At 43.2% G+C, this 22928-nt stretch overlaps 2 protein-coding genes across 4 annotated transcripts in view; one reads left to right on the top strand and one right to left on the bottom strand.

Moving 5' to 3' along the window:
- The window catches only part of TRIM37 (tripartite motif containing 37), a 27161-nt gene extending 5769 nt beyond the window's left edge, over window positions 1-21392 (top strand). The window contains exons 7-26 of one of the 3 annotated variants that reach the window (XR_014185627.1): window positions 113-236; window positions 1120-1187; window positions 1498-1622; window positions 2428-2478; window positions 2892-2973; window positions 4409-4485; window positions 4919-5098; window positions 5803-5917; window positions 6147-6353; window positions 6825-6961; window positions 7672-7769; window positions 8908-9111; window positions 11127-11438; window positions 11613-11741; window positions 12694-12886; window positions 13595-13713; window positions 15302-15454; window positions 16219-16303; window positions 16664-16873; window positions 18629-21392. Coding sequence is in view for 2 of the 3 variants with exons in the window: in XM_082068244.1 (XP_081924370.1) it covers window positions 113-236; window positions 1120-1187; window positions 1498-1622; window positions 2428-2478; window positions 2892-2973; window positions 4409-4485; window positions 4919-5098; window positions 5803-5917; window positions 6147-6353; window positions 6825-6961; window positions 7672-7769; window positions 8908-9111; window positions 11127-11438; window positions 11613-11741; window positions 12694-12886; window positions 13595-13713; window positions 15302-15454; window positions 16219-16303; window positions 16664-16667 (2463 nt within the window). In the remaining variant the exon portion in view is untranslated. Of the gene's footprint in view, window positions 1-112; window positions 237-1119; window positions 1188-1497; window positions 1623-2427; window positions 2479-2891; window positions 2974-4408; window positions 4486-4918; window positions 5099-5802; window positions 5918-6146; window positions 6354-6824; window positions 6962-7671; window positions 7770-8907; window positions 9112-11126; window positions 11439-11612; window positions 11742-12693; window positions 12887-13594; window positions 13714-15301; window positions 15455-16218; window positions 16304-16663; window positions 17424-18628 lie in introns of those variants that run through there. The other 2 variants (XM_082068245.1, XM_082068244.1) reach the window with 2 other exon arrangements.
- The window catches only part of PPM1E (protein phosphatase, Mg2+/Mn2+ dependent 1E), a 57044-nt gene continuing 52024 nt past the window's right edge, over window positions 17909-22928 (bottom strand). Inside the window, exon 7 of the mRNA XM_082068247.1 lies at window positions 17909-22928. Coding sequence (XP_081924373.1) covers window positions 21853-22928 — 1076 coding nt within the window. The 3' untranslated portion in view covers window positions 17909-21852.

The following is a 22928-nucleotide window of genomic DNA, read 5'->3' as shown; positions in this document are numbered from 1 at the left end:
GAGGCCTAGGCCTTTCTGACATCTGGGAGAGCAGAGTCAACAGGTAAATGAGTGAAACATGCAGAAGCGTGAAGGCTTGGGTTTTGTGTCTTTTTCCTGACTGCTGTTTTAGGAGAGGAATGTGGAGGCCGTGCGGAGCGCGAAGGATGAACGAGTTCGGGAAATCAGGAATGCAGTGGAGATGATGATTGCACGGTTAGACACTCAGCTGAAGAATAAGCTTATAACATTAATGGGTAGGTATTTTCTTCCTCTATTAAGTGCTGACAGAAAGCTTTTACCTACAACAGAGATTTTAGTTAATTATTTAGTTACTGTGATATACTTCTAAGTTGTTAGATGCGACCTGGTTATGTTCCTCTTCAAACTCATGTCAGTACTTTATAAGTTAAATCTGGGATTTGTACATTGTACCTATATTGAATACAATAATCAGTCACAAGATCTGTTTTTGTGTGTACTGATTAAAGATCAGCCTTAAAGCTGTGGTAGAATGTCTTTAATTATTTGGGTGGACAGGTTAGCATTTTATCTGTGTAACACCTGTTTTCTAACAACTGCCAAACACTCTTCAGGTATGTAATGTGTGATGGAGACAAAGCAAATCCCCATGACAGAAAACAGGCATATGTGACTTAGGTTTTTTTTGTTTATTATCATGGTCTTCATGCTAGTTGAAATGCACAAACACATTTAAACCTGGTTTGTTCTTTGGTGAAGAAAACACTTGAACATTAAAGTCAAGAGAAATGGTGGAGGTTAGGAGAAAAGTGTCAGCTAATATAAGAGAGAGGCTTGTCTGGAGGAGAGCAAATTCAGTGAAGTCAAACCTGCTTTTTGTCCAAAAAAGCACCTCAAACCAAACCTGCCATTTCTGGGACACATGGAATGTTTCATTACTGTCTTAACCTCAAGTGAGTTCTTCACTACAGCTCTAATTAAAAACGTAGGCTTGCTTTTAAAATGCTTTCTCAATCAGCCTTGGTATATTTAGAAATCTTTTACTTCAGGAGGTTTTTGAGCAGATTCCAGGTTAAATTAAAAAAAAAAAAAAAGCTCAAGTTATTAAAAATCCAGTGACTGTGTCTTCTTGAAACATACATTCCTGTCTTTAAACAGGTCAGAAGACATCGCTTACCCAAGAAACGGAACTTCTGGAATCCCTGCTTCAAGAAGTGGAACATCAGGTGATTACAAAAGGAGCAGAAATGTTGTGTTCCATAGATTCCCTCCTCAGCTGGCCTTTCTTATTATTTAATTAATTTATTTTAAGCTGGATAGAGCTGCTTCTTGAGAGTGTCTTTTCATTTAAGTTGCAGAATTTCCTCTTGAAAAGTAGTATATCTTCCAGAAATAACAAAAGATGTTCTGTTGCTTGCAAAACTAGTACAGAGATTAATAGCAAAATCGTATAAAAGTGGTCAAAAGGTATGGTTTCTACTCATGACGTATGGGTTTTTTCTTTCTCTTTTTTTTTTTTTTTTTCCCCCCATATAGTTACGATCATGCAGTAAGAGTGAACTGATATCCAAAAGTTCAGAGATCCTAATGATGTTCCAGCAGGTGCATCGGAAGCCTATGGCCTCATTTGTCACTACTCCTGTCCCCCCAGACTTCACAAGGTGAGCGTTGCATTTCCTTCCTGTGGTACGTGAACTTGAAAGCCATCTTGTTAAAAAATATTTGAAGTAACTTAGAGGAGAGTATCTCTTTCCCATTTTACTCTACTACTGTATGACAGGAGGAGGATGTTCCAGTGAGTCTGGGAGGTTGATTGGTTCTTATGTGTGTCACTCCCTTGTAGAACTGGGACGGGAGGGAACTGCTGTGGTTTAATGTGTGGGTTTGAAAGAGCAGGTGGCTGCTGGACAGGTTGCTGGAGAGCTTGTCTGATACCCATTGATAGCGAAGGGGAGTCGTACTGCTCAGCAATATGAGCAGTGGTAATCTGGGGGGGTAACACGATTGTGCCTGTTTTCTGTGTTAAACTTGATATCTCTGAATTTGGGTCCACACACACTGGAAATTATAAACTGCTTAACTTACTCTCCTTTGTAACCTACAGGGCAAGTAGGCGTTTCTGTTCCAGCAGAGCTTATTTGATGTCTGTAGTCCTTGCTGGGGAGCTGGGACAGTGGGTTCCAGCTCACTATTTCTGTTCTTTTTTACACTTAGTTTGCTGATTTGTCCTTTTTCTCTTATTATTGGGTCATTCAGTATATAATTGCAAGGCTCTCATGAGACACCCCTGCAGGTCACCTTAATTCAGAATATATAGCCAAAATCACTTCAGAACACAATTCTTCATAAAAAGTGTAGTCCTAGTGAATTTCAGTGGCTCTGAATCCTTCTGAAGATTCCAAAACTTGAGATTTTTAATGTCATGTTTTTCAACTAATATATATATATTTTCCTGCCCCTCCCCAGTGAATTGGTTCCAGCCTATGACTCAACTACATTTGTCTTGGAAAACTTCAGGTAAGAATATATCTGAAATTACTGAAAATATTGGGAAGCTTTATCTTTCTTCTGCACACAAATAATATTTTTTAAAACACGGAATACTTTCTGCAGAAAACTGTTAAGATATGAACTAAGCTGTAGAAATTCAGTCAAAATCTCTTGTTTACCAGGTGAACAATTAACTTTAGCTAAACTGTTCTCTAAAAAGATTTACCATGATAAAGGCAATTTTTTTTATATTTGTATATATACACACACATATTTGTGTGTTCACTGAACATTTTGCTTAGGCCTCATTCTGCTACACACTCTGTGCAGCAAGAAGGACGGTTCTAGAGTGTAAGAGTGCAAGTGGATATGAAGCTTAATATTTCCTGGAGGGTTTTGTTTTGTCCCAATAGCAAGTGTTTTTTCTCCTTTCTCAACAGTACACTGCGGCAGCGAGCAGATCCTGTTTACAGTCCACCTCTTCAAGTGTCAGGACTTTGCTGGAGATTAAAAGTTTATCCAGTGAGTTATATTTTTCAACTAGAATTGTTATCCCACCCAAAACATTTAACCAGCGTCCATAGGTTTCTCTTGTAAGGAGATCTCAGTTTCATATTGTATATAAAAAGCTGTATGAAAATAACACAATAAGGTTGTAGAGTTGGTCACCAACCACTAGAGTATTCCCTCTCTGCCTCCAGGTAGCTAGCACGAACATTCTCAGTATAGTTAATCCGGTTAATTTAAAAGCAATTAAAAATGGGTATTAGCAATATGGCGTAGGAACTTTAATAGATATGTTTACCCTTTTTGTCTGAGTGGGTTTTCCAGATGTTTCTTGCAGAACTGAGGTACAGGATCACCTACAATATTTATGTTCATAAATAATCCTTATTTGGGAAGCTGCGAGTAGGACAAGGTAGTAGTTAAAGGGAAATCTGGTTTGCTGTGCATCCAGTTCTCAAATGCTGACATTAAAATGTGTGTAATGTCCTTTCAGTGGGCTGAATACTCTGATTTCTGAAGCAATATAGTTGTCCCTGTTGGAACACCAACCCACACCATGGGATCTTTTTGCAGTCCATAGTCTGGTCAGTGCTTCCAGGAAGCTCTGGCTGCTACTACAGCTGTGTTTGGAGAAATACACGTTTAGTGGTGCCGTACGAGTTTGTTAGTGATTTACAAGGCATCTTCAGAGAACTGGGTTAATCTCTTAAGCCCACGTATGCACAGAATTGTGTTCTTGCAGTGCAGAGGTGAACCCTGTGTATGTTCTTAGAGTTTTGTAAAGTCAGAATTGACTACATGAGGTTTGCTATCAGAAGGCATTAAAAATTATATTTTAAATGGTAAGTTGGAATGTTTCTTCAACCTAGAGGATTCAAGTTGAGCCATTCTTCATCCTTGATGAGGGTGAGTGTGATGGAGGTTTTGCCATATTTTTCCTTGATTTATTGTGGTTCTAAAATTGTTTCTGAGTTAACTGGCCTAACTTTTTAATGTTGCATGTTTTTTTTCTAAAGAAATTGCACTTCTTTGAAAAATGAAGTGGCTTTGCAATGCAGCTGTATGTAAAATATTTCAGAACTAATGTTTAACCGGAGCTGTTTTCATGTTGAGAATTCGAGAAGAATTGGACTGCAATAAACTAAGTAGATTTTTGAGCTTATTTATATGTTAAATAAATGTTTTTTTCTGATACACTGACAAGTGTTTGTCTATTCAGTCTCTCACTTAACTGAACCCCTAAAATGTTAGAGTAATTAAAGCTCTATTTTGAGATTTATATCTGAGATACTGATATTAGATTGCATATGTGCTTCCACATGCAGATTCCCCTTGATTAAAGTTACACTAAGAGTTGTAGGTCACAGGAGAATAAAAACACTGCAGCATACAAGGTAGACAACTGCTTTTCACTTTTTAAAAGTTAATTTATCTCTCTGTTTGTTTCAAGGACGGAAATGGAGTAGTACGGGGCTACTACCTCTCTGTGTTCTTGGAGCTCTCAGCTGGGTTGCCAGAGACATCCAAGTAAGCAAACCTGGAGTAAGAGCAGTTTTTCTTTTCTCTGTTGGCAAAGCATCTACAGAGGTTTGCAAAGAATGACCTCAAGTTCTGTAGCGTTGCCAGGGACTGATGCAGAGCCCTTGTGAAAAGAACAGTGAGACTTCTGCTGTCCATTGAGCTTTGAATTGTGCCCAAAGATAATATTTTAAAGTTATTACTCAGTGGCTTTCTCAATATAGAAGGCAAGCTGGCAATACAACCAGTAAGAGTATCTGTCTTCTTGGTTTAGCCCTCCTTACTACTACTTTATTCCCCCTTGTACTGTTTTCAACCAAATTTTAACACTGAATTGCCCCTGGCAAGCCTCCCAGGAATCGCAGTTCTGTTAAACTTGACGTATTCAGCAATTCTGACATCTTTGTTTTGGTGTTAATACCTGTGATCTTCCCCTGCGTAGGTATGAGTACCGTGTGGAAATGGTTCACCAGTCCACCAACGATCCCACTAAAAACATAATTCGGGAGTTTGCCTCCGATTTTGAAGTCGGTGAGTGCTGGGGTTACAACAGATTCTTCCGTTTGGACTTGCTGGCCAATGAAGGCTACTTAAACCGGCAAAACGACACTGTGATCCTAAGGTAAGGAAGACAACTCATTTGGGGTTCTTTTCCGCTATCGTTTCACAAAGTGTCACACCTACTGCTGAAATAGGAAATAATTAAGGAGTTGAATTTAAAATAATGGTGACATGTTCTGTCACAAATAGATTTCACTGTCATCAGCTTTAAAGAAAATGTGCTGAAGGGAGTTGTAGAAACTTGAAGTATGTCTTTCTTTGAGAAGTAGCGATGCTTGACACTAATAAGCCTGGGTTAGAGATCTGTAAGTAACTGAATTTTTTTACCTCTCTTTAGAAACAGTTATAGTGAGCATTGGAAAACTTTGGGAATGAAGGACATCTGTAATATAAAGACTAATGCTATCAATGGGAATTGCCATGCTATGACAAAACATAAAGCTTTATCCATCTACTTGAAATGCTCTCTGGACAGTCATACTCTTGCTCCTGTTAAATGCTTTGTAGTGTGTTGATTTTGTTACTGTTGGCTGTGAAGACAACTACCTCTCCTACAAATACTTACTGTTGTCATTCAGTGCGTTTGGGATATTGAATATAGAAGTACATGATGTCTAAGTTTATTCCATCACTAGATTTCAGGTTGTATGATGTTCTTATGTGGGGCTTTTTGGATTTTGGGGGGGGGAAATAAAAACAAACCACAAAACCAATCAACCAGCCAAAAAAGCCAAACCCCCCACCTTTTCAAATGTTCCTTTGAAGGTTCCAAGTGCGCTCACCGACCTTTTTCCAGAAGTGTCGGGATCAACACTGGTACATTGCTCAACTGGAAGCAGCTCAGACAAGTTACATCCAACAAATAAATAACCTTAAAGAAGTAAGTGTGATGTATATTTATGTAAAATCACTTTTTACTGACCAGTGATTACCTGGTTTAAGTTAGTGTTTGTGTTTGATAACTGTGTTTATTTGGGTTATTTACTGGTAGTTTCATATTAGCATTATTAAAATAGTATATATGCAAGTTAACAAACTTACTTGATTTGGTGATGATGTTCCATTGTTGTCTTCTATGTATACTTTTGTGTATCCTTCTAATATTTAAGAGGCTTGCGATTGAACTTTCCCGGACTCAGAAATCACGAGGCATTTCACCTCCAGACACTCATCTTAGTCCCCAGAATGACGATGGTCCAGAAACAAGATCAAAGAAATCTGGACAAAGCACTGAAGCATTGCTTGAGAATGTTGCTGCTCCAGGATTGGTACGAGATAACAAGGAAGAGGATGAAGAGAAGCATGAAGACTTTAACGTAGGGATTATTTTTTTCCTGCCTCTTTGTTTATGTAACTTTTTATGATAGGGTAGCAGTAGAAACGTGACAGAACACTGGAACAGGCTGCCCAGGGAGGTTGTGGAGTCTCCTGTTCTGGAGACGTTCAAAACCCGCCTGGACACCTTCCTGTGTAACCTCATCTGGGTGTTCCTGCTCCATGGGGGGATTGCACTGGATGAGCTTTGAGGTCCCTTCCAATCCCTGACATTCTGTGATTCTCTGGTTCTGTAATACATCCTGCAACACAAATGTTTTCAAGTTGCATCTGAAAAATCCAACTTCTCTGTGTTTGTTACCAGCTTTTATTATGCTTTGAGACCTCCTAACTCTTGTATGGTGGTGTGATACTCTGGGGAGGAAGAGTTTCTCTTCATAACTTTTCTTGAATGTGTTGAAGTGCAATTGAAGTGTTTATTTTTATAAAGAGTTGTTCTGTTTTTCTTGTAGCACGAGCTCTCTGATGGTGACTTGGATATAGATCTTGCTGGAGAAGACGAGGTGAACCACCTGGATGGGAGCAGCTCTTCAGCTAGTTCGACAGCAACTAGTAACACTGAAGAAAATGATATTGATGAAGAAACTATGTAAGTAACTTAATCACTTTGAGATCATCACTCTGTCTCCCAGGGTAATCATCCTAATTCCAGTGCAAACTAATTCATTTGCTATTCAGTTGTGGTGTGGGGGCTTCCAGTGCGATGTAAGGCATGTTTTCTGTACTGGAAACAACATGAACTGATATAGTTAATACTAAACATTGAATTTTCAGCCAGCTAGTTCCTATCTTTCTGAACTCTTAATGTATTTTAGTGTTGTATCCTGTCTTTGACAAGTGATAGTCTGTGAAGGTTCTTTCCCAAAACACTATTAAGAAATCTGTTTCTGCACTGTAACGAAAGAGAGGTTTGGTATTAAGAATGTTGTCGTCGTGGTAGTAGGAGAGTGATAATAAGGACAGTTGCTTAAACTAGAGAATTTAAGGTTTTTAACTGAGATGATAGTGTCAAATCCTAGAATCTTTGTTAAAACATGAGGATGTGTTGTAACACATACAAATATAGAAGTTCGCAGGATCAGATTTTACAGTCTAGATATGTATGACACTTTTGGACTCCTGGTTAGTCAGTCATTTAATTAACACACTTTGATTTGTTCAGTTTGTGTCGTTTGGAATGCAGAATATGCTATTTACAGTGCTTCATGTTGTTTTCAAGGTATGTGCCGTAACACTTAACAAGAGCTGACAGAAGCTAATAACTGTATTCTCCTTTTTGCACCCCAATCGTCTCCTAAGGTCTGGAGAAAATGACGTGGAATACAGCAGCAATATGGAGCTGGAAGAAGGAGATCTCATGGAGGATGCCGCAGCCGCTGCTGCTCCTGGAGCCTCAGGTATGACAAACAGCCTTCAGAATCCCCGTGTACTCAAAGTGCTGTTGGATTCCGTCCCCTGTTCTTTTTGGAAACAACGCCAAGCTGCGTGTTCTGCAGGCATTTCTATTTTGGGAAATGCTGCATCATGTGGTTTGTACTGATTATTGCAGTGTAGCAGAAACGTTTCAGAGGTTCAATAAAATAAAGTGTGATCTTCTTACGTATCGTTTTCAAACAAGCACATTTCAGTTTAGAGAGATGCTTTTCTGCCTCTTTGAAACCCCTTCCATTCCGATTAAAAGCAGACCAACAAGGAATTCTTACTGACGTCTGTGTGACGTCTGAATGCGTGACGCATTCACTTAGGTTTTAGTGCACTGTAGAACCTGAAGTGTGTGGAGGGAATGAAGTAAAGAATCCCTACAAGTCAAGCAGAAATACATTTTAAATGCAATAATGGAAAGGTGCTCTGAGACTTTTTGCACCCTGGAGATTATTATAGCCCAAATTAGCTATAGGTTAGTAAGATTCTGAAAGAAAAATACATGTATATCGGATATAAGTATATTTATGGCAAAGATGTCAGAAGTGGCCTTCACTGAAGTGGTATTTACACAGGGGCTGTAGAAACAACATTTATTTAGGAACTTTTATAAAGTAATTTTTAACCACACTTGTAAAAGCTGACACAATCTCTTCACTCAAGCTTCTTGCATTTACCTGCTCACCCTGTTTTCTGGTATGAATATTAGTAGTGTCACCTGTCTGTGGTGGGAGCTCTATTAAACTATCCCATTTTAATCTCGCAGATCTAACTATTTTGTCTGAAGACTCTTCATCTTTTGAGTGCCTTGGCCACTATGTAATGGGAGCATCGTAACACAGAGCAGAACTCAGCTGAAGATCCCCCCTTAATCTAAGCAGGAGGAGGGAGACACACACCTAGAGTTTATGTGCATTTCTTCAGAATAAATGCTCTTTGTATTGATTTGTTTTCTAGTCTACCCATAAATCCATGAAATAATAACTGATGTCTTAAGTTTCCCGGAATGTTTTAATTCCTAATCTTCTTGTAGAACTCTTTTTGTTTTTACAGGGAACAATGCATCACCTTTGTCATGTATATGCACGCTCTTTCTCTGTACCTCTTCCTTAGGTACCAGTGGCCACGGCTACACCAGCGCGAGTGGACGACCGTCAAGGCGAGGAGGAAGCGCCCTGGGCTCAACAGCCAGTAGCAGTTTACTAGATATAGATCCCTTGATTTTAATCCACTTGTTGGATCTAAAAGACAGAAATGGTATGGAAAACCTTTGGGGCCTTCAGCCACGTCCGCCTGCCTCTCTTCTGCAGAACAGAGGTAACTGTATATGCATATGAAATTATTTAATTCCAAGCTGGAAATGTCTCTGGAGTTAGAAGCAGGTTTGAGGAGGGGAGGGGGAAAAGAGGTGACAAGCAGCACATTTCACTGACAGCTAACTCCATGTCCTTGTGTGCCGCATCTTCCTGCCTGCGCTGACGCATTCAGAGTCTTAATGGTTGACCTCAGCTTTAGAGTGCCAGATGACTCAGCTGAGAGCAGAAATGTGTATCGAGGAGGGTCTTCTTGTCCTTTTCTGGGGGATGTGACTGAACTGGCTGTCTGCGTTGTGTAGAAACCTTACAGAGATGCAGTTCGTGTAATTTCTTTTCACCACAACTATGGGACATGAAGAAAGGCCCATTTCTAGAAGGGGTGAGCAGTGAAAGACAAAAACACCACAAAACAGCTCTCTGCTGGGGAAGCAGTTACACCTCACACTTCACACAGTTCGTACACTTGGTGGCTGAGACTATAAGGAGCACGGCAGATACGAACAATAATAACTCCTGGAGTTTACTTGTCTATGAAAAAGGGATTTAAAACGGAACTAGAAAAATGTGTGTATTAGGCTGGAAAAGCTCATGTAAGCACTTGTGGGAGAAAAATGGATCAAAATGTCAGCAGCCAAAAATAGTGATGGCATTTAAATAATTGAAGACTTCAAAGAGTGGTGGTTCAGTTAGGACCCTTCAACCGAAAACAGCAATTAACTTCATGTGCAGAAGAGCAAATAGTTGGCAGTTCTGGCACCCATGGCTATTACTGAAGGTTGCTCGTTTCTCTTGTTTTATTAGTGAAGAATTAAAATTAAATCAAACCTCAATAATACATTTACCATGATTGGAACTTATTTGGAGCTAGCTGGCTGGCTACTGCAGCATCTTATTTCAGGTCATTCTGAAACAACCATTTAGTGACTTAATAGAACAGAAGAGAAATAATGGTCCACTTGCTGCAAATAAATACTTGCTTTTGCTGCAGCAATGACATTGGTGTTATTGAATCTAAAAGCTAGCTCAAACTATTTGTTCCTTTGCGATTAGCTTTTGAAATGTAGTCACATAAACAGAACTTTCAGTTGAATGTAATCTGTATTTCCAAAAATGGAAGCCGCTTCCGTAAGTATGAAAAGGGGAGGCAGCACATGACAAAAGGACCTTGAGAGAGGGTGTTGCGCTTTGTGCTGGGCTACCCGAGCAAGATTAAGCTCTCCCGTTGTGCTGAATGGCTTCCTGATCAGCTTTAGCTACTGGTCATGCAGCTGAAATTACCTGTTTTGTGGAGGTTCCCTCAATGTCTGACTGTTCCTGGAGCTTATTCAAGTCAGTCAGCGAAGGGAAAGCTGCTGTTTCATTGGGAGTTTGCCAGACTTCACCTCCTAAGGTGAAGGTTTCTAAGAGCCGCTGGGCTTTATGGTTTTGAACAGCTGAATTTGCAGCGAAACACAGAATTTCTAAGGCTTCAACTAGACATCAAAATTGTTCTAATTCTGGCTGAGCAGCATGTGGGTTTACGCAGGTATTAGCTCCTTAACCTGATCCTCTGGTGTTGGGGGAATTCCTTCCCTAGTTTCAGATTTCTTTGAGTTCTATATGGTAACATGGTGTGTTGGTGGGATGAGAATCTTATACACGCACTCAACAAATTTTGTAAAAACTTGTAACAAAATTGACTTAAACTGGCAAGCAGGCTTGTGACCTGCAGCTTGTCTGGCAATATGGAGCAGTATCTCAGGTGTCACCTTAATTCATGCAGTAGAGCTGGGAGCTTTGGCTCTTCCAGTGAGCTGGTTTTGGGGTTCTTCCATGGCAAAGAGTGAAAATCTGCTATCCCAGTAGCTGTGCAGTGCTTGCAACCTCAATGTTACAGTGCCACACCAGTACAGAAGATGTCTCTCCCTTGTTTTTATAACATATAGGTAGAATTCTTACAGCTGTTAAAAATATTAGTCTGTTTTTGAGAACAGTTTTACTTACCTGTTGTGTTCTTTAACTTTTCCTTTGGTAAAGCATCATCTTATTCTCTAAAAGAGCGAGAGCAGCGGAGACACCAGGCGATGTGGCGCGTGCCACCCGACCTCAAGATGCTGAAAAGACTTAAAACTCAGATGGCCGAAGTTCGAAGCAAAATGTCCGATGTCAAAAACCAGCTGTCGGAAGTGAGAAGCAGCAACGCCGGCTCCTGCGATGGGCAGCCCAGCTTCTTCTCCATTGAGCAAGGTGCTTTAGCTGCCTGCGGAACAGAAAGCTGCAGCAAACTGCAAGAAATAGGAATGGAACTGCTGACAAAGTCTTCAGTGACCAGTTGTTACATAAGGAATTGTAAGTGCCTAGAAAAGGGGGGATTTAAACGTCACTCTTCCAGATGTCAGTTGTGTAGGTGGTTTGTAAATCCAGGCACCTGGAAATAGACCTTTTATAGTTACTTAAATTCAGCTGTAAGAATCTAGAAATGTAAAACCTGCACTGCCTCTGAGTCTTTGAATATTTTTGCAGCTGCAAGTAAGAAGAGTAATTCGCCCAAAGCCGTTCGCTCTGGAGCAGCAGGGAGTCTGTCCTTACGAAGAGCTATGGACTGCGGGGAGAGCAATCTTCGTTTAAAGGGCGATGGGCAAACCTCTGAAGGTAAACAAGGTCACCTCTATCTGGTATATGTGATGCGTCTTTGCATCTGTTGTACAAAAGCTTTTCAGGAAATCTTTTTACTTGGCAAGTGAAGTTTTCCTCAAACTCGAGTGGATCCTTTTTCCAACCCAGTTGATGTTATTGTGGTGCAGACCCTCAGCTGATCCGCTGTGAAACGACACCACGCTGTTGACTTACCGGAACATAAATGTGTTACGTGTCGCTGCTGGTCTCTCTGCAGATGTTTCAGGAGTTCACTTTACAGTGAAAATCACAGAGCAAAAAGTACCGACCCAGGTTTAAATTGTGATTTGACTTAATGGGAATTCAAGGAAACTCTGGAGACTTGTGATGAAAAAATTGTATGATACTGCTGCTCCTGAGATGTATGATGCCCTTTCTTAAGGGTCATGAAACAAAATACGTAGGGCAGGAATGGGGATTGTGCCCCTTGTGTTCGGAGAAGGAATGGGGTATGACAATTGTTTTCTTATAATGCTGAAAGCATTGATAATAATATACATTGACAATAAAATAATGATATAGAAAGCTTGGGTGAGAAACTGGAAAATACCATGGAGTCATTACATGGTGTAACTGACTTTTGTGCCCAGTTCCACCCTTGTCCAAGAGTAGAAGCAAATGGGTTTGTGTCTATAGCTGGGAAAAATAGCAGTGAGGAGGGTGTCTGTGTACTGGAAAACAACATTTCAGCACACAAGGTGGGGAAGGAGCAGTCTGGACATCCTGCAGTCTCTGTGTGTCAGAGAGCAGGTGTCAAATGGTGTATGTTGCCCATACATTGACTTGAAAATTATTTAGGAGTGAGGGTGGGGAAGGTGGCTTGTACCCACACGTGTTTGTAACCAAACTGGTGATGTAAAACAACTGGATGTTTAATCTTCTGAAATAAGGCTGGATGTGCTTGGAGTTTCTCTCTCTCTTTTCTCAGGAGGCTTAGGGAGCTCAAAGCTGAGCGGTCGGCATCACCCTCACCCTCCGCGGCCCCTGGCGAACGGCAACGCCTCCGAGGTGCTGCCGAAGCCGGAGGAGAGACCCTGTGAAAGTTCAGATTCCGATGTGGGAGTTTCTGGCTTAAGTGGCTTAACTGCTGTGGAGAAGACCAGGAAAGTTGTTGCTCTAGGGTAAAGGTTTTATTTCCCCCTTACCCCTCTTGTTATCTCTTCCCCCACCTCCCCTTGATCTAGAAAGAAAAACTACCATAATCTACTAAAACCAGGTGCTTGTAGCATGGAAAAGAAATTGCTTTGAAGTTGACTTGGTTGCTGCTGTTCCCTCTGGATATCAATTTCTGGTTTTATAACTAGTTTACAAGTTGTCTTTTTTTGAGGTTTTTTTTCTTTCTTTTGATCAGCTGTGGATTTATTCTGACACTTGGATTTGAAAGGCAGGCCCAGGCTGTTTTCCCACTAGTCCTTGCAAAATATCCTCTCACTGACAGTTACCACTTTGGATTTCTTCATTTAAGACCATCTTTTTCACTGGGACTCTACTTTTCAGCAGTTTCATAATAACTCCCTGTGGGCTGACTAAGCGAAGTGCAACAGAGTACTCAGGGCTGGCTTTTCTGGGCTTTTTGTTGGTTTGTTTTTTGTTTTTCCTAAATGGCAAGAGTCGCCATTTTTGGAAAATACCATAAACTTTTCCAGGTTTATTTCTTTTTAGCTTTTAAATATTTCTCAATCAATCAAATCTGGAAGTTTAAGTGGATATGCAAGAGTCTTAAGCAATGAGTAAAACTAAATGTGGCACTAAAAGGATTTGTTTCCGTAGCTGGATTAAAGCTGAATTTCTAACGTGGTTTTTGTATTTCTCCTAATTTCTTTCTGAAGATCGAATTCTAAAGGGTGTCGTCCAGAAGGAGCCCAGGCAGGTGGTCTGGAGAACAACTCGGAAGCTGCCGACCTGCAGGGGATGCTTTCTGAAGGTGCTTCTGCAGGGCCAGAAGAAGGTAAATGGGATGTTGTAGAGGGCAGATGCAGTGTGACAACACTGTAGTGACGATCCCTTCCTGTCAGGGAACTACCTTGAATGGGAGGCAAAAAGAGGGAATAAAACCCAAGCAACAAAACCCATTTTCATGTTGAACTTGGCTGTAACACTTGGCAGCTGTAGTAGAAACCTGAACGAGGAGAGAACGTCTGTGTGGCTGCTGGCTGGGGAGAAACAGATGTTACGGTGCAGCAGGAATGCGAACACCCAGCAGATAACGCTGGTGTCGTCTATTTCTCTGGACTCCCGGTTGCTTTTTGTACCTCTGGGTATGTCTCCAGCTCTTTGCTTTGCTGTTGAGTTGCATGGCCTTGGAAATAATTTCTTACCTAATTAAAACAGTAGCCAAGGACCTTGGCTTTTTAAGTCTTGTGCCTTCAGGGACAAACCACACTGGTAACTACCTCCACGTCCACACGAGAATCTCTCCAACGTTTCATTCGTGTCGGGTGTTGTGCTGCGTAAGCCAGTTTCCTTAGAGACTTGGAGGAAACTTTCCCCCTCCCTTCCTGCATCTTTTCCATGCTGGAAAAAAAATACTGGCTTTTTTTCTTTGAAAGTCCACGTAGAAGAGTTTTTTCTTATCTTGCTAAAACTCTCCTGCCTTCCACCCCTGCACTCATTTGAATTTCAATGACTGAATTGTAGCGCAAAGCCTATATTAAGGTGCCAGCAACCATCTCTATCTGCAGTGTGCAATATTGTGTAGGAGTTGGCATTTACTGAAGGTCTCTCAGTGACAAAACTCAATGTCTGCTCTTAGTCACTGCAGCGTGATCGTGATGTGCTCCTGCAGTTCTCCTATTATAGCAGAGAGCCTAATAGGAAAATGGTTTAAAACCCGAAATACTTCATTGTTAAAAACCCCAGGAAACAAATATTACAATCTTTTTCCTTTCAGAGGAAAAACTACAGTGGAGTTGGCATCTCCCTTCACTACTTGCTTTTTCTTAGCAATGAGTGTCAGCTCTTAAGTAAAAGAACAGAGCAAACCCTGTTTGTCACCTGCGACGGGGAGAGCTTTGACCGCTGTCAATGCGCACTCGAGGTCTGGCAGAACAAAAGCGGCCGCTTTGATCAACAGCTACGGCTGTTCGTTGTAGGAAAAGCATGTTTTATGTGTGTGAGACTTGAATGGAGTTGCTGCTTGTAGGTACCTCTGCTCAGTGGGTCATACTGCCTCAGAACTGTTCAAGAAACCCACCAAACTGTGTCCCCATGGTTGAGGTAGATGGAGCAGCCGGCAGGGGAGCGCAGCTCTGCACCCCTGAGCTCAGCCGGTGACATTTGGGAAGTGCCCTCCAGAGCTGAGCTGCTCAGCAAAATGAAGCTGTTTGCAGAGCTGGTCCCCGCTGCCCTGTCAAATTCCTCGGTGCTTTGGTAAATACATTTAGCTCTGAATATGCTGCTTCTCCCATTCTCCTGCCAGCTCTTGGTATTTGATATCGGTAACTCTTCCATGTGAAAAAGTTGCCCGCTTTAGCTGCACAGATCTTAGTGCCGTCACTTCTGCCCTGTGGTTTTTGCCTGTTGGGGTTTTTTTGCAGCTGGGGTGTGTCAGAAGCGTGTCCTTCATCTCCTCCCAGGAATGAGCAGCGACAGTGACATTGAATGTGACACAGAAAACGAAGAGCAGGAGGACGCTGCCTCTGCCGCAGAGGGGTTTGACCACGGCTTCTGCGTCCCGTCCTCGAGCGAAGGTACAAGTGCCGGTGTGAGCCCACCTCCCCAGCGCGCCTGCGGAAGCAGAGCTCGCTGCTCGTGCTCTGGAGGTGTTCGTATTAAAGCTCAAGCAAGCACTGATAAGATTTGGAACTCCTCTCTTGGGATCCTTGTTAAAACCAGATCGAAACAGGAGGGGGAACTGTTTCTAGCCTTGAGAAGTCAGTTTAGGTGAGTCTCTCAGGGAAGCATTGGAAAACCCGTAGCTCTAGTTCTGAATCGGAGCTCCCTGCGTGCGAGATGGTGGTAAGTGGGCTGATTCCAGGGAGGCAACTGCTGCCTTACGCATGGATTTGCATCTTAATTGGCAGGAACATGCTTCGAGCGCTTCAGTGGAGTTTCAAAAACTCATCCTCTATTTCTCTGAAAAACCTTTAACCTTCTGATCAAATTAAAAGCTGGGAGGTGACAGCTGAGGCTCGGTGAAGGTGACTTTTGGTCGGAATAAGCATCCAACGCCGCATTAGCAGCGTGGCCTAATGACTCAGCTTGGTAACTGGAGTTTGCTGCTGTGCCGTGTGTTTGCAGCAGCACTAAAACCTCATAGCTCATCAGAAGGATCAAAACATTGCCTGTATCTGTGCTTGACTTAAAGATACCTTAAACCTCAGACCCTGGGGCAGTCTTAGCTCTGTGTCAAGCACATTGTGTACCAGTATGTTAAGGGTGAAGTACAACACAGCAGGTCTTGCAGGTGGAGGACCGTTAACTTGCTGTGTTCAATTGCTTGTTCTGTTTTCAGCCTCCGAGCGGTGCTCAGCCTTCCCAGAGGGTGATCAAGTCGGTTCTGATGATCTCAGCTTCGTTACTGGAGAGGACAGCACCAGGTGAGTGCAGCTGTTTGCCTCGGCTGGCCCGTGAGGCGGCTGTGGCCTCGGGGATGCGCCTTTCCCGTGCCGCTGCGGAAATGGGGCCACGTTCACCTTGCCGTGAGCAGAGAGGCGGGTGTTTGTGCACTCACTGCAGGCAGCTCAGCCCCCCGGCTCTTCCGTGGGGCACACGGGCTTGAAAAATGACACAGCACGGAGGGAAGACTGGCTGGGGTTAGTGCTTGTGTCATCTTCAGCAGAAAACTGAGTGGATTTAAGTAGCTGGTGTGAGCTTTTGACTCTTAAGTTGTATTTATTTGAAGCCTTAAACTTTTCCCAGTTGGGTGTTTTGATGACAGCTGCCTCTCTTTGGAGCAGATAGAGATTGGGCTCGGGGCCTGAAGACCTGCGGTGGTTCATGGAGCTGCTGTTTGTGGCTGTGCGCACACCCGTCTGTCACCTCCTCTCCTGGGGTTCTGTTACAGTCGTCTTAAACCTGTTCCTGGGGCACAGTGACCTGTGAGGGCCTCACACTGAAGGCTGCATTCCCGCTGGCTCTGCTGGCTGTGCTGAAACGGTGTCCACAAGGTGCTGTAGCGTCGTTCCAGGATGTCTTATTGTGTCATTGGAATAACCGTGAACGTGTGAATGTCCTTGTTTTAACCAGCTGTGCGAGGCTGCTGAGTCCTGCAGCTGCTGTGCGGTGAGAGTTGCGGTGAGGCAGCTGCTGCACAAGTTATTTTCCTCACTCTGTGGTGTGGACCAGCTGAACACGCTGCCAAACCCTTCACTCTTTCTGAGCTGCTATAAACTACTCGTGAAGCTGAATAACCGGTTAGCGACAAAGCATGAGTAACGGTAACCGAGAGCTGTCCTCGTCCCAGCGCTGTGCTCACGTTCTGTCTGTGTGAATGTGCCGCAGGGGAAGCGCTGTACAACTCATCGTTTAAAACTGTTTGCACTTTGTTAATAAAATGGATGTTGAAACCTGGTGTGAAGTTTTAGATGCTTGTGTGGGGAAGTCTGGGTGTGCTCTGTAGCACCAGGTCGCTGTAAGAACTTTTTCCTGCTGTGTACCTGTCACTTCTTTCCTCAGTTATTCAAGGAAAAGCACTTAAATCCATCTGGGATTTTTAAAGCCAGCCCAAATGTTTAAATCTTGTATATTCAAATAGGAATTGAGGGAGATCCATAGTAAGTTTTGGTATTTGTTAGGGTGAGGCAGGAGCTGCAGCCCTGAGCTGCCTTGTGCAGATTGTCCTGGCTGCTGAGCACCTGAGGACAGTGCGTTGTGTTTACTGTTTGCAGGACTGCGTGGTGATTATTGTACCCAGCTCAATTAGCAGTAATCACTGGGCTCTGCCTCTCCAGCACTTACAGATGCTTTACTCTTGATAAGCGGCCCAGGCTGAAGGAAATGATTTTGCTGAGCCCTGAGCTCAGTTGTGGAGCTGGTGCCATCCTGCTTTGCTCACCTCACGGAGAACTGGTTGATATACAGCTGGGGTTTAAACAAGAGGTAGGAAACAGGCTGGGAAGGCTTAGAGGAAATCTGCCCTCACCACACTAAAGACACTTAGTTCAGATGCTGGTTGCTATATTAAATAAACAGGCTTTTTGAAGTGTGGTTTAAATTACTGTTTTATTAAGATATTGGTAAAACTTAAACAGTTTTTCTGTATAAACAGCTTTCATAAATAAAATATGGATGACTAATACATGGTTATAACTAAACACATACGTGAACTGTAGAACAAGATTGCAAATGGAAAGTTCCCAATGCTGTTAAATGGTTCACTTTAATCTATTTACTTCATAAAGAACAGTTAGTTCCATGAATGAGATAACAGGGACAGGGGCACGGGAGCACCCGGCGCAGCGGTGACCCCGGGCTGGTTCCCTGCACCCGGTGCCCTCAGCCCCTGTCCGTGTTCTGTCTTCTAGAGTGAAGGAGAGAGGAAAAAAACCTAAGGAGATGCAATCACGACATACAACAGTTGTACTAGAGCCTAAGGGGGTGTTTTCTCTTGAGCTTTAATGCTGGCAAGTACAGTGCGATCGCCTGGTTAGCGAGGGCTGGCAAAGGAGACGGATGTTTCAGTCAGAGGCCGGGTTAATGCTTTGTTATTACTTATTGCACATGATACAAGGGTAGAAAGTTGTGTTCCTGTTGCAAAGAGGACATGAGTTAAAGAAAGATTGCCCTAAATTACAGGCATGAACAAAGCTGCAGTATCCCCTCCCATGGCTTTGTTTATGTGACTAGTGCCGAGTGAATAAATTGTGCTAAAACAGCCCCTAATTTAGACCAATCTTTCTCTATTTTTTTGTTTTTCCCCGCAGAACATTGCCAGGGTCAGGAGGATTTAGTGAGGAGATAGTGGACCTGAACTACAGCAGCCATGTCTCTAAACACAGAACTCATTGTGCCTCATCTGCCCATAGGACAACGCATTTCTCGCTGACACACAGTGTTCCAAAAACAGAGCGGAGGTTCTATGACGACGTACCACTATAAATGTGGCGTAAGTTAATTGTCCTTCGGCGTTACAATGCAATCGAAATAAAATACTGAATGGTTTTAACTTGCAAGGACAATTGATGGCACTTCTAGGTTAAAGAAAAGTTATATACATGCGTTTCCACCCACCTTTAGTGCAAATCGAAATGGGTAAGAGCTCCCTGGTCTGGTGCTATACTGCTCTCTGCACCGCAGACATTCCTCAGAGTTGCACATTTACAAAGTGTACACAGGAAACTACCAGCGTGGGGATTGCGCCCATCCCGCCAGTACTCACAGTGAAGAGCTTACGAGCGAGTTTTGAGCGGCTTCAGACAAACAGCCTGGAGCCCGCGTCTCAAAACCAACGCAAGTTAAACACAAATCAAATCAATGTTTTCACTACCTACCTCCTAGTCCTGCAAACACGGTTAACACGTCAACTGAAACTGATGCGGGTTGTGTTAACGCGGAAAAGGGATACTTCAGCTCTTTATTGGAAAGATTCGTTATACAAATTTCACCACCACTAAGATACACAATAAAAATACAAAACACAGGTCACAGACTGAATCTCAGCATCAACAGTTAATAAATACAGTTAGATACTTTTATATTAGCCTACTATTTTTACATTGTCACCAGATAGACAAAGTACGGATACAGAACACGTAGATACCGTTAGAGAGGGATTATTGCTTACGTTAGCAAGCAGCAAATAAGGGCACAGGATTCTGAACTGAAGAGAACTACTTCCTATCACCAGTGGCATTAAAACACTGCATTTCACAAAGCACTGCTGTTTGTCTAGTGTGTAGAATCAAGAGCAGCATATATCAGACCAATAACCACTACTTGTAATATTATAGAACTTTAAAGGACTTGACTTACCTTAAAAATGATTCCTATCTACTCTATAAATATGCAGTTAGTGAAGAAATGAACACTCGCTATCGATACAATGGTTTTACCTGACCACACTGCAACTACGATGGCAGATTGATTTTTTTCTCCTAGCAAGATAAATGGGATGAGTCGCAGAATTCTCGTTTATGAATCCACACCTCAAAAGCTCGATCCTTCCCCAAACAGCACGCGTGCAGTCCAGCGCTCGTCCTGCAGACCGGGAAGAAGTTCATCATCCGTCACGCTCCTCCATGCTCGTTTACTCACACGCGGAATTGCACTTACGCCACCTTTCTCTCCGAAGCACAGTCAGCTCTAAGATGGACTTTCAATGCGTCATTATTACTGTGAATAATTTAAAACAAAGGCACCGCAGAGATGCCCCGGAGTTGCATATTTTTACCGTTTCACGGTTTCTCAAATTTCCTCAGTAAATCTGACTTGGAACATATGCTGCAGCTAAAGAGAACGTTGACAACAGCTAAGGCTTAATAAGATGACAGATAAGAGCCAATGATCCCGTAAGATTAAAAAAAAAGCCTGAAAAAGATCAAAGGAATCTAAAGCCACGCTCCAGCTCCTGGTTACTCACGAAGCCTTTTGCTATTCGTCAGATTGCTTTTAAAATAGTGCATCAAAGATAGAAGCAGCGGAAATTGGCAGAATTCAAACCTCACCATCTTGTCGTGTTGAATAATCTCCTGACTACTTAATATTAAAATACTCTGCGAAGTCTAGCTAAATGCTAATACCGTTATTAAATTGTTACTGCTAACATGATATGAATTGTACAATGAATGCCTATGAAGACTTTATTCAGACTCTTCCAAACGTCTCAGTGTAACGAAGAATAGTAACTGGATGTGTTAGATAAGCGGAGCTGACGGAACCGTCTGCTTCCTCGTGTCCCAATGAACCGCTGCCCCCAGGGTTTCACAGCACCCAGCGCCGGGAAGAGCTGGGGAGTCCTGCGTGTTTCCCACTTTGATAAATAAGGTTCTGCTCAAGAAAATAAGGGCAACGGGCACCTCTCGCTTTCCTTTCTGAACCCAGGTTTGAGCAAAGCAAAGCTCTGGCTTGTCAGTGAATTTTCCTCTCCCACTAAACCTGAACTGCTCGCAGATGCAGCAGCTCTGTACTCAATTATGCCTTTGCCATCTAGAAATCTTTACCAAAACCAAACAGCTCATCAAGTTGCTCATTATCTCTCGCAAGCGATTCTCTGGTTTGATGGGTTGAGTGACAGTGGTGTCGTACTGACCATCTCCACTGACTGGTTTCTTTTAAGACCTGAGATGAAGTTACGGTGGAAAGAGGTTGGCTCAAAGTATTAAGCACAATCATGTTCAATTAAAAGTAATTGAGAACAGTTTCCTAAATGGACAAATGAGAAAAGTGCCACTAAAAGCACCAGAAAGATACGAAATTCCCTACACTGCACGTCTCGCCATACGAAATAATTTTTTTAAAAACTACAAAAAACAAGTTTTCTTCATATTCCACATCTTATGTTACATGAAAAAAAGAAAAAAAAGGTAAATTATAAGTCTGTACCTCAATTGGAGTCTGAGAACAGAGCAGCAGGAGCTTAGTTTGTCCGTTCCCAGGTTACCTGGTAAAACCCTGTATGGCTTTTAGTCTTTTACCTGCAACAGTGGATGTAATTTTCTAATCGTCTTTACGCTCGCCTGAAAGAAACAGAAAGCAGAACACAAAAAGCCCCACGCACCTTCACTTCTACAGCAACTTCCCCCCCACTCGAAAAAGATTTGGCAGTTCTAAACCGGAGTCTTTCCGCACATATTGCTCCACAGCCGCACCTCAGGCAGGTTCAGCTCTCTGCGCTGTTAACGACCGTTCCCTAATTGCGTCTAATGACGTGAACCAGCTGCTCGGCTTTCACTAGTGAATGTGACTGGACACGGGTGTGTGCGGGTGGCTGTGGTGTTGCTCAGGGTGGCACCACCAGCAAACTGATTGAGACTGAAACAACTACGTTTGTTATTAGTAATTCTTAGATCTATGTACACACGGTTTGAGCTTTGCAGGGGACTGGAGTACAGTTCGGAAATGCCCACCTTTTTTTCGCTTTCTGATGATGCCAGTTTTGTTTTGGGAATGTCTGTTTTGTGAGTCTGACGGAGGAACACGAGGGAGACGGTTACATTTTACAGCGTTGATGAAGGTATGAATCTGGTATACAATTACTTTGCCTTCGCATCAAAAACACGCTCTCCCTGCACGCGCTCTGCCGAGCCAGCCGCCACCACGGGGAGCGTCGCGCCGGCAGCCTCGCGCTGCCGCGGCCCCGCGCCGGGACGGACCCACTCGATCTTTCTACGTGGGGAGGCTCGCGAGCCCAGAGTGACGTGTGAAACTTTGGTTTGAGCCTGGCTCCTCGACGCCTCTTCCCGTTGCAGAGCCGCAAGTGAAAGAACGCGGCTCGTCTTCCCGAGGATTTGAAGAGTTCCTCTTCCAGCCCAAAGAAGACGGGGCACAAACCCTTCACCCTGTAGGTGCTCTGCCCTGCAGCGCCCAAACTAAGCGGAGCATCGCGCTCCCTGGGATCGCTCCGTCCGCACATCGGTGACGTGCTGCGCTCTGGCGATTCGTTCTTCACCGTTAAGCCGTTGATGGAATTCACGCTCTTTGGTATGCCAGGACTAAACCCTTGAACTGGTGGCAGACATTTGGCACTCATCGGTGTACTAGGACTAGTTTCTGGTTTTGTCAGGTCTAAATAGCCTTGATCATCAAAGGGGTTAACGCTGGAGCCTATGCTTAAGCTAGTTCTGTCGGTGAAGGAATCCACGCGCCCCTCGTACCCGAGGTCTGCAGGTGCTGAGCACTGGTGCTGGGGCCATGGCCGTTTGCAGTCTCCGTGGTTTTCTTTATCTTCCCCACCATCTTCTTGCCCACCTTGAAAAGAGTTCTCCGTCCAGTCCGACTCCTCGCTAACACTGACTGCGGCGTTCATGTCCCTGAGAAACACCACGATGACAGTAATGTTGTCGCTGGAACCGGCGTCCCGAGCCGATGCCACTAATTTATGTGCTACCATGCTGCTGTCGCCGTTGTTCTCCTTTAGATGGTCAGCCACCACTTTGACCGCCTCATCGGGATTGACTGTGTCGTAGAAGCCGTCGCAGGCTAAAATGAGGTAGTCTTCAGAGCCATCGAGTACAGTGGAGGCAGAGTCTGCGTCCCCACAGATATATGGCTTGTGCTCAGCATCCC

This window comes from Streptopelia decaocto, assembly GCF_964273445.1.
Source record: "Streptopelia decaocto genome assembly, chromosome: 18".
NCBI lineage: Eukaryota > Metazoa > Chordata > Aves > Columbiformes > Columbidae > Streptopelia > Streptopelia decaocto.
The sequence above is the reverse complement of the archived record's forward strand: the minus strand, read 5'-3'. Positions and strand labels throughout refer to the sequence as shown.